This window comes from Monodelphis domestica, chromosome 5 (assembly GCF_027887165.1).
Source record: "Monodelphis domestica isolate mMonDom1 chromosome 5, mMonDom1.pri, whole genome shotgun sequence".
Taxonomy (NCBI): domain Eukaryota; kingdom Metazoa; phylum Chordata; class Mammalia; order Didelphimorphia; family Didelphidae; genus Monodelphis; species Monodelphis domestica.
This window is the reverse complement of record NC_077231.1, coordinates 182,368,102-182,386,522: the sequence shown is the minus strand read 5'-3', so window position 1 is coordinate 182,386,522 and position 18,421 is coordinate 182,368,102. Positions and strand designations below refer to the sequence as shown.

Sequence of the window (18,421 nt, the reverse complement as noted above, 5' to 3'; positions counted from 1 at the left end):
ATTGTCTCATTATTATCATTTTCTTTAATAAATTGTTCATTGTTTGGTGATTTTTTCTTTAACTTACTCATCCTTTAAGATTAAATGAGTCTCTAATTAATTTTTGTTCTGTGTATCAATGATTAAATATAATTTTTATTGTATAGTAATCTGAAAAGTATGCATTTGTTGTGCCTTCTTTTATGCATTTAACTGTAAAATTTTATTAACATATGCTCAGTTTTTGTAAAAGTACCATGTGCTACTGAGAAAAAGTATAATCCTTTCTATTCTCATACAGTTTTGTTCAGCTATCTATCATATCTAGATTATTTAATATTTTATTTATCTTCTTAACTTCCTTCTTACTTATTTTTTGTTTAGATATATCCAGTAATGAGGGGAAGGCATAATCTCCCCACTAATATAGTTTTGTTATATATTTCTACCTGTAACTCCTTTTGCTTTTCCTTTTAAAACTTGAATTTGATAATATTTGATACATATCAATTTAGTATTGATAATGCTTCATTATTCGACACGTTTTTTGCTTTAAAATTTTTTAAAATATTTTTCCATGTTTACACAATTCATTTTCTTTCCTTTCCCTTTTCCCTCTCCCAGAGCCTTCAAGCAATTCCACTGGATTGTACAAATGTTATCACTTGAAATCCATTTACTACATATTATTCATTTTTGCTATAGAGTGATCTTTTAAAGCCTAAACCCCAATCACATACCCATAAATACATGTTATAAGTGATGTCATATGATTTTCTTTTGTATTTCTACTCCCATAGTTCTTTCTCTCAATGTAGATAGCATTCTTTAACATAAGTCCTTCAGGAATGTCCTGGCTTGTTGCATTGCTACTAGTAACAACTTTCTAACAAAATATAGTGTCTTTATTTCTCTCTTAATTCAATATATTTCAGCTTTACCCTTCTCTGATATCATTATTTCTACTTTTGCTTTTTTTTCTTTGGTCCAGCATAAAATATTCTACTCTATCCCTCTATTTTTACTTTGTGTCTCTTATTTTTAAATGGTTTTTTTTGTTGTTGTTGTTGTAAACAACATATTGTTTGGTTTGGGTGTTTAATTCATTCTGTTATTTCCAATTTATGAGTGAATTCACCCCTTTCACATTAAAGTCATAATTATTAGTTATAAATTTCCCTCCACTCTATTTTTCTTCATGTTTCCTTCTTTGTCTCTCATTTTCTTATTCTTCCTCAGAAATCTAATTTTCCTCTAATCACTAATTCCCTTATTTCCACCCCTTCTTCAGGCCCACTTTCATTTTCCTCCCCTAGTTTTCTAGAGTTTACTCCCTTTTATTCTTCCCTTATTGTCCTAGTTATTAATCTATTAATCCCTCTATGAAACTCTCCATTATCCCTCTTTTTCCTTCTTATTTGTTTATATAAATGATCTCTATATTTACTTTCCTTGTCTTGTCCCCTTGACCCTCTTTTTTAATCTATATGTCCTTTTGATTCCTTCTTTTCATCTACTTATCTCCTTATAAGTTAATAAAAATGTATCTTTTTACATTTATGTATTATTCTCTATTTTAAACAGTTGTGATAAAAATAAGGTACTTTCGGACTTCCAGTCAAGATGGCGGCTTAGAGAGAGCTAAAGTTCAGATCTCCAGAAACCCTTCCTAACAGATCTCAAACTGTATGCTCCGAAATTCAAAACAAACAACAGGATAGATCCCGGGAACCCTCCTCCTGGACCTAGATCAAAACATATGGCCCCCCAAAAGCCAGAACCTGAGATCACTCGGATCTAAGGGGTGGGCAGAAGGAGGGTCCCAGGACCCATCCCCCCCAACCCAGAGCACTGAGTCTGAGGCAGCAGCGGGAACCTAAGAGCCAGCAAAAGGACCTCAGGGCCTGCTATTCTGAAGGCCCCATCCTGAAAACAACCTGAGCCAGTCGCGGGGGCACCCAGACAGCAGGGAAACAGAGAGAGACAGAGAGGAGCCTGTAGCTCACTTGATGGATCCTTCCATCCGAGTCTCAGGGAAGGTCCGTGCTTTAAGACACACTCAGTCCAACCCAGCTGAAATTAATCCTATCAGGAGCCCTTGGAGCTCTAGGAAGCCTTGGCCACTCCCTCCTCAGAGTGCAGGGTCTTCTAAAACAACAGTAACCCTCAGGGCTGGCAAAAGGATCTCAGGGCTTGCTATTCTGAAGGCCAAATCCTGAAAACAACTTGAGCCAGTCTCGGGGGCTCCCAGACCACAGGGAAACAGAGAGAGACATAGGGGAGCCTGTAGCCCCCTGGCTGGATCCTTCCATCTGAGTCTCAGGGAAGGTCCCTGCTTTAAGACACATTCAGTCCAACCCAGCTGAAGTTAATCCTATCAGGAGCCCTCTGAGCTCCAAGAAGTCCTGGCAGCTCCCCCCTCAGAGTGCAGGCCCTTCTGGCCCACAAAGGCTCTGAGATACCTCATGGACAGTGCCAAGCCAGGCTCAGAGCATGGAAGTAAGGCAACAAAGAAGCATCGGAAGGGAACTGAGAGCAGTAACACCCGCAAAAGGACGATTCACCTAGGGCTAAAGCCTCTGAACACCAGACAGAGATGAGAAAAGCTAGACCTCCCCACTCAGATAGAGATGGCAAACAGCACAGAAAAGTCCCAAAACTCCAAGAAAAACAAGAAGAAGGGGGCGACATTGGACACATTTTATGGAACAAAAATACAAAATACAGAGGAGAAAGAAGAGGAAACACAAGCAAATGCCCCAAAACCTTCCGAAGGAAATGGAAACTCTCCACAATCCCATGAAGAATTTGAATCAGAAATGATCAAAAAGATGGAAGCCTTCTGGGAGGAAAAGTGGGAAATAATGCAAAAGAAATTCACACATCTACAAAATCAGTTTGACCAAAGTGAAAAGGAAAACCAGGCTTTAAAGGTCAGAATCGGCCAACTGGAAGACAACGTGCATGTAAAAGAGCAAAAATTAATAAAGCAAAGCCAAAAGACCAGGAAATTAGAAGAGAACATAAAATATCTCAACAACAAGGTCATAGACTTGGAAAAAAGAGGGAGAAAAGACAATTGAAGAATAATTGGACTACCAAAAAAGCCAGAAATAAACAGCAAACTCTACATCGTAATACAAGATATAATCAAAGAAAATTGCCCAGAGATTCTAGAACAAGGGGGCAATACAGGCACTGAAAGAGTTCACAGAACACCATCTACACTAAACCCCCAAAAGACAACTCCCAGGAATGTAATTGCCAAATTCCAAAATTTCAAGCAAAAGAAAAAATCTTACAAGAAGCCAGAAAAAGACAATTTAGATATAAAGCAGTGCCAATCAGGGTCACACAAGACCTTGCAAGTTCTACTCTGAATGACCGTAAGGCATGGAACATGATTTTCAGAAATGCAAGAGAGCTGGGTCTTCAACCAAGAATCAGCTACCCATCAAAACTGACTATATACTTCCAAGGGAAAGTATGGGCATTCAACAAAATAGAAGATTTCCAAGTTTTTGCAAAGAAAAGACCAGAGCTCTGTGGAAAGTTCAGTATCGAAAAACAAAGAGCATGGAATACCTGAAAAGGTAAATATGAAGGAAAGGGAAAAGGAGAAAAATGTTATCTTTTTCTTTTATTCAAACTCTCTTCTATAAGGACTATATTTATATCAATCTATGTAGATTAACATGTGGGGAAAATGTAATGTGTAAATAGGGGGAAAAAGAAAAACCAAATAGAATAATCTTTCTCACACAAATATTCACACAGGAAGGGGAGGGGAAGAAAACTCCTATAAGAAGGAGAGGAAGAGAGTTTTTACTTAAACCTTACTCTCAGGGAAATCAACTCTGAGAGGGTAGAACATCCAGATCCATTCGGATTGTGAATTCTATCTTACCTAACAAGGGTAGGGAGAAGGGAAAACCAAAGTGGGGAGGGGGAGAGGGAACATAAAAAAGGGAGGGAAGAAGAGGGGATGGGGGAGGGAACAAAAAGGGAGGGACTAGAAAGGGAAACATATAAAGGGAGGGGACAAGGGGAACTGATTTAAAATAAATCACTGGATTAAAAAGTTAGAGCTGAAGAAGAAAGGTTAGAATTTGGGAAGGATATCAAAATTCCAGGGAGTCCACAAGTGACAATCATAACTTTGAACTTGAATGGGATGAACTCACCCATAAAATGTAGATGAATAGCAGAATGGATTAGAATCCAAAAACCTACCATATGTTGTCTTCAAGAAACACACATGAGGTGGGTAAACACCCAAAAGGTCAGAATTAAAGGATGGAGTAAGACCTTCAGGGCCTCAACTGATAGAAAAAAGGCAGGAGTTGCAATCATGATATCTGATAAAGCCAAAGCAAAAATAGACCTGATCAAAAGGGATAGGGAAGGTAATTATATTCTGTTAAAAGGGACTTTAGATAATGAGGAAATATCACTAATCAACATGTATGCAGCAAATAATATAGCACCCAAATTTCTAATGGAGAAACTAAAAGAATTGAAGGAAGAAATAGACAGTAAAACCATATTAGTGGGAGACTTGAACCAACCATTATCAAATTTAGATAAATCAAATCAAAAAATAAATAAGAAAGAGGTAAAAGAAGTGAATGAAATCTTAGAAAAATTAGAATTAATAGACATATGGAGAAAAATAAATAGGGACAAAAAGTAATACACCTTCTTCTCAGCACCACATGGCACATTCACAAAGATTGGCCATACACTAGGTCACAGAAACATGGCATACAAATGCAGAAAAGCAGAAATAATAAATGCAGCCTTCTCAGATTACAAGGCAATAAAAATAATGATCAGTAATGGTACATGGAAAACCAAATCAAAAACTAATTGGAAATTAAACAATATGATACTCCAAAATCATTTAGTTAGAGAAGAAATCATAGAAACAATTAATAATTTCACTGAGGAAAATGACAACGGCGAGACATCCTTTCAAACCTTTTGGGATACAACCAACGCAGTAATCAGAGGTAAATTCATATCCCTGAGTGCATACATTAACAAACTAGGGAGAGCAGAGATCAATCAATTGGAAATGCAAATAAAAAAATTCAAAAGCAATCAAATTAAAAACCCCCAGCAGAAAACCAAACTAGAAATCCTAAAAATTAAGGGAGAAATTAATAAAATTGAATGTGATAGAACTATTGATTTAATAAATGAGACAAGAAGCTGGTACTTTGAAAAGACAAACAAAATAGACAAAGTACTGGTCAATCTAATTAAAAAAAGGAAGGAAGAAAAGCAAATTAACAGCATCAAAGATGAAAAGGGGGACATCACTTCTGATGAAGAGGAAATTAAGGCAATCATTAAAATTACTTTGCCCAATTATATGGCAATAAATACACCAATTTAGGTGATATGGATGAATATATACAAAAATACAAACTGCCTAGACTAACAGAAGAAGAAATAGAATTCTTAAATAATCCCATATCAGAAAATTAAATCCAACAGGCCATCAAAGAACTCCCTAAGAAAAAATCCCCAGGGCCCGATGGATTCACAAGTGAATTCTATCAAACATTCAGAGAACAGTTAATCCCAATACCATACAAACTATTTGACATAATAAGCAAAGAGGGAGTTCTACCAAACTCCTTTTGTGACACAAACATGGTACTGATTCCAAAACCAGGCAGGTCAAAAACACAGAAAGAAAATTATAGACCAATCTCCCTAATGAATATATATGCAAAAATATTAAATAGGATACTAGCAAAAGGACTCCAGCAAGTGATCAGAAGGGTCATCCACCATGATCAAGTAGGATTTATACCAGGGATGCAGGGCTGGTTCCATATTAGAAAAAACCATTCACATAATTGACCACATCAACAAGCAAACCAACAAAAACCACATGATGATCTCAATAGATGCAGAAAAGGCCTTTGATAAAATACAACATCCATTCCTATTAAAAACACTAGAAAACATAGGAATAGGAGGGCCGTTCCTAAAAATAATAAACAGTATATATCTAAAACCATCGGCTAATATTATCTGCAATGGGGATAAAGTAGATGCATTCCCAATAGGATCAGGAGTGAAACAAGGATGCCCATTATCATCTCTACTATTTTACATTGTACTAGAAACTCTAGCAGTAGCAATTAGAGAAGAAAAAGAAATTGAAGGCATCAAAATAGGCAAGGAGGAGACCAAGTTATCACTCTTGGCAGATGACATGATGGTCTACTTAAAGAATCCTAGAGATTCAACCAAAAAGCTAGTGGAAATAATCAACAACTTTAGCAAAGTTGCAGGATACAAAATAAATCTGCATAAGTCATCAGCATTTCTATATATCTCCAACACAGCTCAGCAGCAAAAACTAGAAAGAGAAATCCCATTCAAAATCACTTTAGACAAAATAAAATACCTAGGAATCTATCTCCTGAGACAAACACAGGAACTATATGAACACAACTACAAAACACTCTCCACACAACTAAAACTAGACTTGAACAATTGGAAAACATTAACTGCACATGGGTAGGACCAGCCAGTAAAATAAAAATGAACATCTTGCCCAAACTTAGTGCCATACCAATTGAACTCCCCAAAAATTTTCTTTACTGATTTAGAAAAAACCATAACAAAGTTCATTTGGAATAACAAAGGATCAAGGATATCCAGAGAAATAATGAAAAAAAAACACAAATGATGGGGGCCTTGCAGTCCCAGACCTCAAACTATATTACAAAGCAGCAGTTATCAAAACAATTTGGTACTGGCTAAGAGAAAGAAAGGAAGATCAGTGGAACAGACTGGGGGCAAGCGACCTTATCAAGACAGTATACAATAAACCCAAAGATCCCAGCTTTTGGGACAAAAATCCACTATTTGATAAAAACTGCTGGGAAAATTGGAAGACAGTGTGGGAGAGATTAGGAATAGAGCAACACCTCACACCCTACACCAAGATAAATTCAAAATGGGTGAATGACTTAAACATAAAGAAGGAAACCATAAGTAAATTGGGTAAACACAGAATAGTATACATGTCAGACCTTTGGGAGGGGAAAGACTTTAAAACCAAGCAAGATATAGAAAGAATCACAAAATGTAAAATAAATAATTTTGACTACATCAAATTAAAAAGCTTTTGTACAAACAAAACCAATGTAACTAAAATCAGAAGGGAAACAACAAATTGGGAAAAAATCTTCAGAGAAACCTCTGACAACGGTTTAATAACTCAAATTTATAAAGAGCTAAATAATTGTACAAAAAATCAAGCCATTCTCCAATTGATAAATGGGCAAAGGACATGGATAGGCAGTTTTCAGATAAAGAATTCAAAACTATTAATAAGCACATGAAGAAGTGTTTTAAATCTCTTATAATCAGAGAGATCCAAATCTAAACAACTCACCTCACACCTAGCAGATTGGCTAACATGACAGCAGAGGAAAGCAGTGAATGCTGGAGGGGATGTGGCAAAGTAGGGACATAAATGCATTGCTGGTGGAGTTGTGAACTGGTCCAACCATTCTGTAGGGCAATTTGGAACTATGCCCAAAGGGCGATAAAAGACTGTCTGTCCTTTGATCCAGCCATAGCACTGCTGGGTTTTTACGCCAAAGAGATAATAAATAAAAAGAGTTGTACAAGAATATTCATAGCTGCGCTCTTTGTGGTGGCCAGAACAAATTGTGATATATGTTGGTGATGGAATACTATTGAGCTAAAAGGAATAATAAAGTGGAGGAATTCCATGGAGACTGGAACAACCTCCAGGAAGTGATGCAGAGCGAGAGGAGCAGAACCAGGAGAACATTGTACACAGAAACTAATACACTGTGGTATAAACGAACGTAATGGACTTCTCCATTAGTGGCGGTGTAATGTCCCTGAACAATCTGCAGGGATCTAGGAGAAAAACACTATCCATAAGCAGAGGACAAACTGTGGGAATAGAAACGAGGAAAAGCAACTGCCTGACTACAATGGCTGAGGGGACATGACAGAGGAGAGACTCTGAACGAACACTCTAATGCAAATACTAACAACATGACAATGGGTTCGAATCAAGAACACATGTGATACCCAGTGGAATCAAGCGTCAGCTATGGGGGGCGGAGGAAAAGAAAATGATCTTTGTCTCTAATGAATAATGCTTGGAAATGATCAAATAAAATAGTATTTAAAAAATAATAATAAGGTACTTTCATTACCATCCATTACCTCTTCCTTCTCTTCATTGTAACATATTTTCATTTATGCCTATTTTATGAGATAGTTATTCCAATTTATCCTTCCCAAATCCAATTTTTAACTCATTGTATTATATTCAACTTAACCCAAAGTTTCTATCTACAAATGTTCCTTTAAACCATCCAATTAATGCTATGAATCTCAAGGTTTAAACTTATAATTTTCCTGAATGAGAAGTAAACATTTTAACCATATTAAATCCTTTATAATTGGTCTTTCATGTTATTTTCTTATGTTTCTTCTCATTTTTCCTTTATCCAGTTTTCTATTCAGTTGTTGTATTTTCTTCAAGAATATTTGAATGTCTTTTATTTCTTTAAATGACCATTTATTTCTGTTTTTGTATGATGATACTCAGCTTTCTTAATTGTTAACTTTATGCAAGTCAGGTTCTTCTCCCTGTGTGTAGGGCATAATGGCTCAAAGTTTTGTTGTTGCTGTTGTTATTTCCTGAACTCTCTGGGAATCTGATCTCTTGGTTCTTTTAATTTTTTTATTTTGCAAGATCTCTAGTAACACTATCACTTTCAAAACTTACCAGTCTGGTTTCTCTAGAGGCTATAGGCATCTTCTTAACCCTCTGTCCTGGAACAGTAATCAGGAGCTCTATTCTCCCAGGGTTCAGTCATTTGTGTATTTACTCCTATTTTTCTATAGCCACAGTATGATACAGTTTAGTCAACACATGTAGCTACCCCCCAACCCTGGAAACACTTTCTCAGTCGGCTGCCTACAGAGTTAGCTGGTTGAAGGTTGCTAAGTTAGACTGCAGACTACACAACTGCATTCAAATCCTGCCATCTGCTAATTTAGTAATTAGATGGCCATTTAGAGCCTTCCCAGACTCTTCTCAAGTTTTCTCTTGTTGGACAATTATTTCTCCTCAATCCATAGCCACATTTACACTCAGAGGCACAATTTTTAAACATTTGGGGGGAATTTGGAGAGTGAAGTAATCTTCTCTTCTATTCTGCCACCATCCTCTTATTATTTTTTTTTTCTTTTTAATTTTGTATTTATTTATATTTTTTTTAATTTTAATATTATTTTATTTGGTCGTTTTCATACATTATTCACTGGAAACAAAGATCGTTTTCTTTTCCTCCCCCCCCCCCCCCGCCTTTCCCTCTCCCATAGCCGACGCATGATTCCACTGGTTATCACATGTGTTCTTGACTCGAACCCATTTCCCTGTTGTTGGAGTTTGCATTATAGTGTTCATTTAGAGTCTCTCCTCAGTCTTATCTCCTCCAACCCTGTGGTCGAGCAGTTGCTTTTCAGCGGTGTTTTTACTCCCACAGTTTATCCTCTGCTTGTGGGTAGTATTTTTTTTTAGATCCCTGCAGATTGTTCAGGGAAATTGCATTGATACTTATGGAGAAGTCCATCACCTTCGATTGTACCACAATGTATCAGTCTCTGTGTATAATGTTTTCCTGGTTCTGCTCCTTTCGCTCTGCATCACTTCCTGGAGGTTGTTCCAGTTCACATGGAATTCCTCCACTTTATTATTCCTTTTAGCACAATAATATTCCATCACCAACATATACCACAATTTGTTTAGCCATTCCCCAATTGAGGGGCATCCCCTCATTTTCCAATTTTTGGCCACCACAAAGAGCGCAGCTATGAATATTTTTGTACAAGTCTTTTTGTCCATTATCTCTTTGGGGTACAAGCCCAGCAGTGCTATGGCTGGATCAAAGGGCAGACAGTCTTTTATCGCCCTTTGGGCATAGTTCCAAATTGCCCTCCAGAATGGTTGGATCAATTCACAACTCCACCAGCAATGAATTAATGTCCCCACTTTGCCACATCCCCTCCAGCATTCATTACTTTGCATAGCTGTCATGTTAGCCAATCTGCTAGGTGTGAGATGATACCTCAGAGTTGTTTTGATTTGCATCTCTCTGATTATAAGAGATGTAGAGCACTTTTTCATGTGCTTATTAATAGTTTTGATTTCTTTGGCTGAGAATTGCCTGTTCATGTCCCTTGCCCATTTGTCAATTGGAGAATGGCTTGATTTTTTGTACAATTGATTTAGTTCTTTATAAATTTTAGTAATTAAACCCTTGTCAGAGGTTTTTATGAAGATTGTTTCCCAATTTGTTGCTACCCTTCTGATTTTGGTTACATTGGTTTTGTTTGTACAAAAACTTTTTAATTTGATGTAATCCAGATTATTTATTTTGCATTTTGTAATTCTTTCTAATTCTTGCTTGGTTTTGAAGTATTTCCCTTCCCAAAGGTCTGACATGTATACTATTCTGTGTTCGCCTAATTTTCTTATAGTTTCCTTCTTTATGTTCACCATCCTCTTATTATAATGAGATAATCTGTACCACACAACATAATATCCTCCAACTTTCCTTTTTTGTATTCCTCTAAAATGCTCAGTATACTTTCCAATCCTGCCCTATTTCCTTTCAGCAGAAGAGAATAAGATGGTTATCCTTCTTGTCAAGATCTCTATCCTATATCCTATTTATTACTATTACCCTGTAATAATACATCCATTAATCTTATACATATTTACTCTTTCTCACTAGTATATTTTTCATTTAATCCTACACACTTGTGCAGATCTCCTTCATTCAAAAGAAATAAAAATCTTCCTTTTACTATACTATCCTCTGAAATTATTTTCTCCAGCAAAACTAATGAACTCTTTATCAAAAAAATATGTTGACTTTTACATACTGACTTTTATTTAGTTTACATCTTCTAATATCTCTTCCTCCTTGATACAGTCTGGAATTGTGATTTTTTCTAAAACTACACTGTCATGGCAGGCCTAGATCTCTGACCACTTTTGGGCTTCTTCACTAGCTCCTTATATTACTTCCATTTCATCAATTTTATATTGATTCCATGGGTCTTCTATAGCATACACTCTCCTTGCCTTGTCTCTATTCCTCTCCATTCCCTTCCCTTCTCTTCCCACCACTCTTTGTCTTGGTGACCTTATTAGTAATATATAGATTCAATTATGACCTCTATAAATTTTCTCCCAAATATCTATCCCCAACCTCTCCCCTGAGGCTTGTCAGATTTCCTGTCTGGATGTTCTGAGAAATTCGATCTTAGCATGCCCCAAACCTGACTTTCCTCCTCACTCCTCTGATTCACTATCCCTCATTTAACCAGATTCAACATCTCTAAGGTATATTCAGCCTTTTCTTCTTTCTCATTAGCCAAACTTAATCAGTTTCCAAATTATTTTCTAACTCTCCAATGTCCCTTTCATTTATTTAACCATCCCATCCTTTTCACTACCATTTTTATTACCCTAGTCCAAAACTTCATCACTTCTTACCTGTTTTATTGTAATAGGCTGAGAAATGTTATTTCTTTTCTTTTTAATCAATGTTTTACCAATATCTTTTCCTTTAAATTACCTCATTTTAAAACATATCTCTTTCCCTTCTCTACTCAGTGACTTATTTTGTATAACAAATAACTTTTAAAAAAAGAGGTGGGAAAATCAGTTAAGGCAGAGGGAAGATGATATATCTTGTATATGCTTTCATAGATGGATTCCAGATATTTGTTTTTATTTCTTTCAAGTGTGCCTGCATAATCTGCCTAAGGTACAATTTTATCACATAATGTCTTTTCTCCTTATATTCTATATTTCCTAATATTCTGTAATTCCCTAAAGCCTATAGAATAAAATATAAACTCTGTCCTGGCATCTCAGGATTCAGATCTGAATTATCTTTCTTGTATATCATACTACTCTCCCTTGAGGTAATTATATTCAATTCAATAAGGATTTATGAATGTGGAAAGCACTGTGCTAGGTGCTTGGGATATACATATAAAAACAAAAAAAGTCCCTACAATCAAATAGTTTATATTCTATTTGAGGGATTCGAAAAGTCTACTTTCATTTCTCACCAGACTACAGTGTTTTGAGACATCTCTGATTTCACTACATACCAGGATGATCATTATTTGAAAAATCTTATCATAGTCCAAGTTTCCATCATCGGTGGTCCTCTACTTCATTGCTTCATTCTGCGCTCTAACTGAAGGATGTAGCCATGAGCTTCCATTTAAGACAGAAGCTCAGCTCACAATATCTTATTCTTCTCAGCTCACAACATTCTTATTTTTCTCCTTGTTGCACTATTCTGGACACCTCTGACTTCATCATGTCCATGTCTATCTCCTCCCCAGCCCCCAACTCCCTTTCATCTTTCTTTTGTATGTTGTATTCTCCCATTAGATTATACGGTCCTTAAGGGCAGGCACTGTCTTTCTTATTTTCCTTTTATTTGTTTTTTAACATTTCTATCTCCAGTGCTCAGTAGCTTGGCACATATTAGGTAGATAATATGTTTAATAAACTATTGTTTATTGACAATTGAGACAAGTAAAAATCAAAAACAAAGTAATTTCAAAAGTAGAAGGAAGGAAAGGGAAAGAAACTAGTATTTATCAAAAGCCTACAATCTTCCAGGCACTATGCTAAATATTTTATAAATGTTGTCTTTAATGGTCTTTATAACAACCTAAGGAGAGAAGTGTTATTACAATTCTCATTTTACATTTAAGAAAATTGAAGGTGACAACATTTAAGTGACTTGCCAAGGCAGCTATTAAGTGATAGAGAGAAAAAAAAGAGAGAGAGAGAGAGACAGACAGACAGACAGACAGAGAGACAGACAGAGAGAGAGAGAGAGAGAGAGACAGACAGACAGACAGACAGACAGAGAGACAGACAGAGAGACAGAGAGACAGAGAAACAAACACCTGTATCTCTTGGTAAGATGTTGTATTTCTGTAGCTTCTCCAGTAGTTCCTGCCCTTTCTTTCATTGGTCCACTTACACCCTCTATTGCATCTAAGCAGAAGAAGTATTAAGCTTAGCACTTGTCCATCAGCATTATTTACTAATATTTGTCTACATAGCTATAGATATATACATACACATAAACATATACCTCCTTTGAGATTCATTTCTTCCATGTATATCTCCCAATTTAACTTTGTTACTACTGGCCTCCAACTCATTCTCCAGACTTTCCAGCAACTTCAGTAACTGGTTCACAGTCTTTTTCTCTATTCTAAACCTGCCTTAATTCTTGGGCCTCCTAGTTCCTCAACCTCTGCTACATCCATGATCCATGATAGTGAATCTACATCAGCCATCTAGTAGCTTTCCTTATATTAGATTTCTTAAATTAATTGTAAAATCAAAACAGGTACATTTACTTAACAAGCATTTATTTTCTCTCTTTCAGACCCTTCCCATTAAAAGAGGGTAGAGAAGGAAACCCCCCCAAAAAAAGGTGGATTGTCAATGGAAAGTAAATTCTCAAATAGGGAATTTGAATGTGTCCAAAAATGTACCTTTCATTCTACATCTTGAATAAGGGTGGTCATACCTTAGTTCTCTTGATGACTTATCCCTATTACCTCTATCATCCTAAACTAAGTCTTAGGTAATAAAATAAGTGGCATTCATAGTTTGTGAACTACTTCAGATGATCTCATTAGAGCCTAACAACTCTATGAGGAAAATCTCAGTATTGTCATTTTGCAGAAGAATCAAGAGAAGCTTCAAAAAGTTGTATTTTACCCATGATCATACAGCTTATAAATATGAGAGAGAGAATTTGAACTTAAGCCTTTCTGCCTATAGATTTCAGCACTCTATCCACTATAGCATGCTATCTCTTAACTATAAGTACTGACAAGAGTGATTATGTGGAAAGATGTCTTCCGGGTGATGGGATAGTAAAATGAGTTTAGAACTAGATGACCAACTAGAAAGTGATAGCTAGCTCTATGTTCCTTGGAAGGCAATCTTTATTAGAGTAGCCTAGGGCTTTGGCCTTGACCCTATTTTGTTCAATATTTTTATTAGTAACTTGGATAAAAGCATAGATGACAAGCTCACCAAACTTCTTGATGAGTACTAACTAATCATACTATTATTGCCTTACTATCAAAAACAGAGGAATTATTGTTTTTTTTTGCCTTGGATTTTTACCCTTCTACTGATTCAGATTAAGATGCCAAAAGCAGTTTTTAGAGTCATATCACTCTGCTAACACATATTAAACTTGAAGTCAATTAAGGTCATAAAAGAGTTGCATTTGAAGTGACCTTCTAGGTCTTCTGGTTCAATTTGTGTCTGAACAAGAATCCTTTTTACAATATCCTTAACAAGTGGCAATCCTGGTTCTGCTGGAAGATTTTCACTGGTGGAGAAATCACTTCCTTAGATAATTCATTATTTTTTTAAACCCTTACCTTCTGTCTTAGAATCAACACTGTGTATTGGTTTTAAGGCAGAAGAGCAGTAAGGGCTAGGCAATGGGGGTTAAGTGACTTGCCCAGGGTCACACAGCTAGGAAGTATCTGAGACCACTGAGCCACCTAGCTGCCCCCAAATTGATTTCTTTTTAAGCCTAACTCTGACCTTTATTTTTTATCATATTTTCCCAGATTATATGTACATACAATTTTTAATTATTGCTTCCTGACATTTTGCAATCCATGCTCTTCCTCTCCCTCTTTCCTCTCCTTTCTCTCTCAGGTGGCATATTATGATATGCCATACATATAGTGTCATATAATACATATTTCCCTGTTCATCATATAGTGAAACAAGATACATTTTGCTTATAGTGAGGAATACGTATTCAGACTCTATTCCTTCTTTGATCATATAACTTTGTTATATAACCCTGTTTGATAGGTATGAGTTGATACTTCAGTGTTGTTTTAATTTGCATTGCTCTACTTAAGAGAAATGTTTATCTTTTTTTTTTCACATGACTAAATTTTAGTTTCTTCATCTGAGAACTGCCTGTTCTTATCCTTTCATAACTTATCAATTGGGGAATTATTTAAATTCTTATAAATTTAAATCAATTCTCTATATTTGAGAAATGAAGCCTTTGTCAGAGCCACTTTATATAATTTTGGGTGGTTTCCTTTCTAGTCTTGGTTGCATTCGATTTGTTTTTTCCATAACTCTAGATTTTATATTCAGTTTTTCATTTCAGCAATAGATGGCACAGTGCTTAACCTGGAATCAGGAAGACTTCTCTTCCTAAGTTCAAATCTGGCCTCAGACAATTACTAGCTGTGTGATCCTAGACAAGTCATTTAACATGTTTGCTTCATTTGTAAAATGAGCTGGAGAGATAGGAAAGTACTACCAGGAAAATAAAAAATGGGATCACAAAAAGACAGATATGACTGAAGTGGCTGAATAACAAAATACCATTTTCCTTATTAAAGTCCTTTTCTGATGCTTTATTATCTCCTAGAGATGAATCCGAATTCTTGAAGACTACACTGGCAGAGCACAAGATTTAAAAGGGAAGGTTGTAAAAGTATTAAATACAGACCTGGTTAAGATACTCCTTATCTAGAGTGTATTCAAAAAGATTTATTAGCAGAAGGTCATTCAGAAAGTAATGAACTGGGGGGGGGGTCGTGATTATGTAAAACCAGTTACAAAGATGTAGATGGGCCACTGTGGACTGTATTGAGGTTTACTCCTTACCCTAAAGAAATCAAAGATCTTTCAAAATATTAAAGTTAAGGAAATATCACATCATTTTCTTCTATAAATTGCTCTAGCCAGTCAAGAACTTCTTGGATCTTGATTTGTTTTTTCATTAGGCATATCAGCTTTCTCTCCTGGCTTCATTCTTCCCCCATAAATTTTATGTTTGTCTTCTAGTTATCCATCATAGAATTTTAGAATTGATTAGGTTAGCAGTTTTTAAGTTTTTTTGTAGCATAAATCCTTTGGCAGTTTGGTGAAGTCTAGGGATTCTTACTCAGAATAGTAGTTGTAAATACATAGCATTTAAAAAATAGGATTACAATAAAGAAACTGATTATACTGAAATAGCTATTAATATAACAGGTGAGTCAAAATTTATTTAAGTAACAATCCTTATTGTTGAAGATTGATTATTTGGAGCACTTCACCCTAGTATGTAGCATTGATTAATCAGTCTCCACCAATAGAAAATCTTATGCACATGATCTTTAAACTACAGGTTACATAATATTGTAAAAAAATTTTTTTTAGATTAACATACTCCATGTTAAGCATCTGTGAAAGAGATGGGAGATAGTTCCAGGTCCAAGTAAATGAATAATGTCCTCTACAACAATCTCAAAAACCATTGGGTCAGCCTTGGTTTGACCAATCTACTCTCCCCAAGTGGGCAGGGCTGTAATAATGAGGTCACAATGGCCACCTAAAGAGAGCAAGGAGGGATAAGAAGGACCAACACTAGTGATAGCCACTTCTTCTGGCTCTGCTGGAGGGAGCAGGATGGGGCTCATGTAGGCACAGTAAAATCATTCAACTTACCAGCTTTGTGGCACGGCCTCAATGGCTGTCTCAACACTCTGAAATGCTGAGGAAACGGGAAAGAGTCTGGCATTATTTTCTCTACTCTTAGCCTGGTGCTGGTGGTTATATGCTGGGGGATCTCTGTTCCAGGAATTCTAAGGCTCCATCAAATTAACAAAGACCAAGGAAGAAATAAGAGCTGATCCTAATTGCAGGCAAGAGATTGTCCAGGAGAAACTCTTACCTCCCTTAGCTCCACACCCTGACTTGCTGAGCTTTGGGAAATTGATATCCACTTATCCGCCACTATCGACCCTCCTCTGCTACTTCCTTGGCACTCCGTTTCCCAAGTTCAGTGTTTCTACCACTTTCAACCTTCTCTGGCCCCCTTAAGAGCTTCAACAAAAATTAGAGTGATTGAGAGCCTCTAAAAGCAAGAGAGAGACAGACAGACAGGCAGGCAGATAGACAAGCAGGCAGGCAGGCAGACAGACAGACAGACAGATAGAGGAGAACAGAGATAAGACACAGAAAGAAACAGGAGACAGACAGACAGATAGAGAAGAGGGAGAGAGAGAGAGAGAGTTCTTCTGGAATACATTTAGAAGTGCAGTTCAGTCAACAACTGAAAAGTTGAAAGATTTTAAAATCATGTCCCAAAGGTCTCTTACTTGGGGATATAACAAGGACAATGGACCACATACCTGGTATAAACATTTTCCAATTGCCAGAGGAAAGCAGCAATCTCCTATTGATATTCAGATCTGGAATGCCAAGTTTGACAGTTCCCTGAAGCCTCTGAATTTTAACTACAGTGCCTCAACAACTAGGAGAATTGTCAACAAAGGTCACTCTTTCGAGGTAGAGTTCGATAGTTCTACTGACAAATCAGTGCTAAGCGGAGGACCTCTAACTGAGAAATACAAGTTGACTCAATTACATTTTCACTGGGGTCGCAGGGATGAGGAAGGCTCTGAGCACAGCATTGATGATCTGAAATATGCATCTGAGCTTCACATGGTTCATTGGAATACAAAATACAGTACAGTTTCAGAATCAATTCACCAACCTGATGGATTGGCTGTAGTTGCTATTTTCTTGAAGGTGGGAGGTGCTCATCAGGAACTAGAGAAAATCACACATGCCTTGGGTTCCATTAGGAAAAAAAATATGTCTACTGTCTTTACAAACTTCAATCCAGCTTGTCTCCTTCCTGATAACAAGGACTATTGGACTTACTCAGGTTCACTAACCGTTCCTCCACTTTTAGAATGTGTGACTTGGATTGTCTTAAAAGAACCCATCAATATCAGCAAAGAACAGCTAAGCAAATTCCGAAGTCTTTACTCGACTATGGAGGGAGAACATCCCAAGAAGCATATAGAGACAAACTGTCGCCCACGTCAGTCTCTGCAAGGCAGGGTGATTAGAAGGTTCTTATCATAAGATTACCACCACTTGGAATACTGGTTCCCAAAAGGAAAGGACCATCTGGAAATATGCAAATCGATCCTTAATCATCAATCTATGCCTTGATAGCATTCTCCTCTAGACTTCTAGTTCCTTTGTCTTTTGTTCGGGATGTTTTTATTCATCAAATGTGAAAGCCTATCTTATAGCCCAATAGAAAGAACACTTCATCTTGAAACAGATGACATTGGTTTAAACTCAGGTCTTCAGATCTGATACTGCCTTTATGACCTTGGGCAAAATGCCTAAGTTTTCTGGGTCTCAGGTTCCCTTTCTTTTTTTTTAAATTTAGAATATTTTTCCATGGTTACACAATTCATGATTTTTCTCACCCCCTTCCCTTTCTCAGCCCCTCCTGGAGCTGACAAG

General features: G+C 36.6%; 1 protein-coding gene across 1 annotated transcript; it reads left to right on the top strand.

Moving 5' to 3' along the window:
• Positions 1-16,501: 16,501 nt before the first annotated feature.
• LOC100013286 (carbonic anhydrase 2-like) lies at positions 16,502-18,133 on the top strand. Its single transcript, XM_056799577.1, has one exon. The coding sequence runs from the start codon at positions 17,234-17,236 to the stop codon at positions 18,026-18,028; it is 795 nt and encodes a 264-aa protein (XP_056655555.1). The 5' UTR covers positions 16,502-17,233; the 3' UTR covers positions 18,029-18,133.
• The last annotated feature ends 288 nt before the right edge of the window (positions 18,134-18,421 follow it).

Coding starts and splice junctions, on each gene's coding strand:
- LOC100013286 (XM_056799577.1), top strand. CDS start 17,234: ATGTCCCAAAGGTCTCTTACTTGGGGATATAACAAGGACAATGGACCA.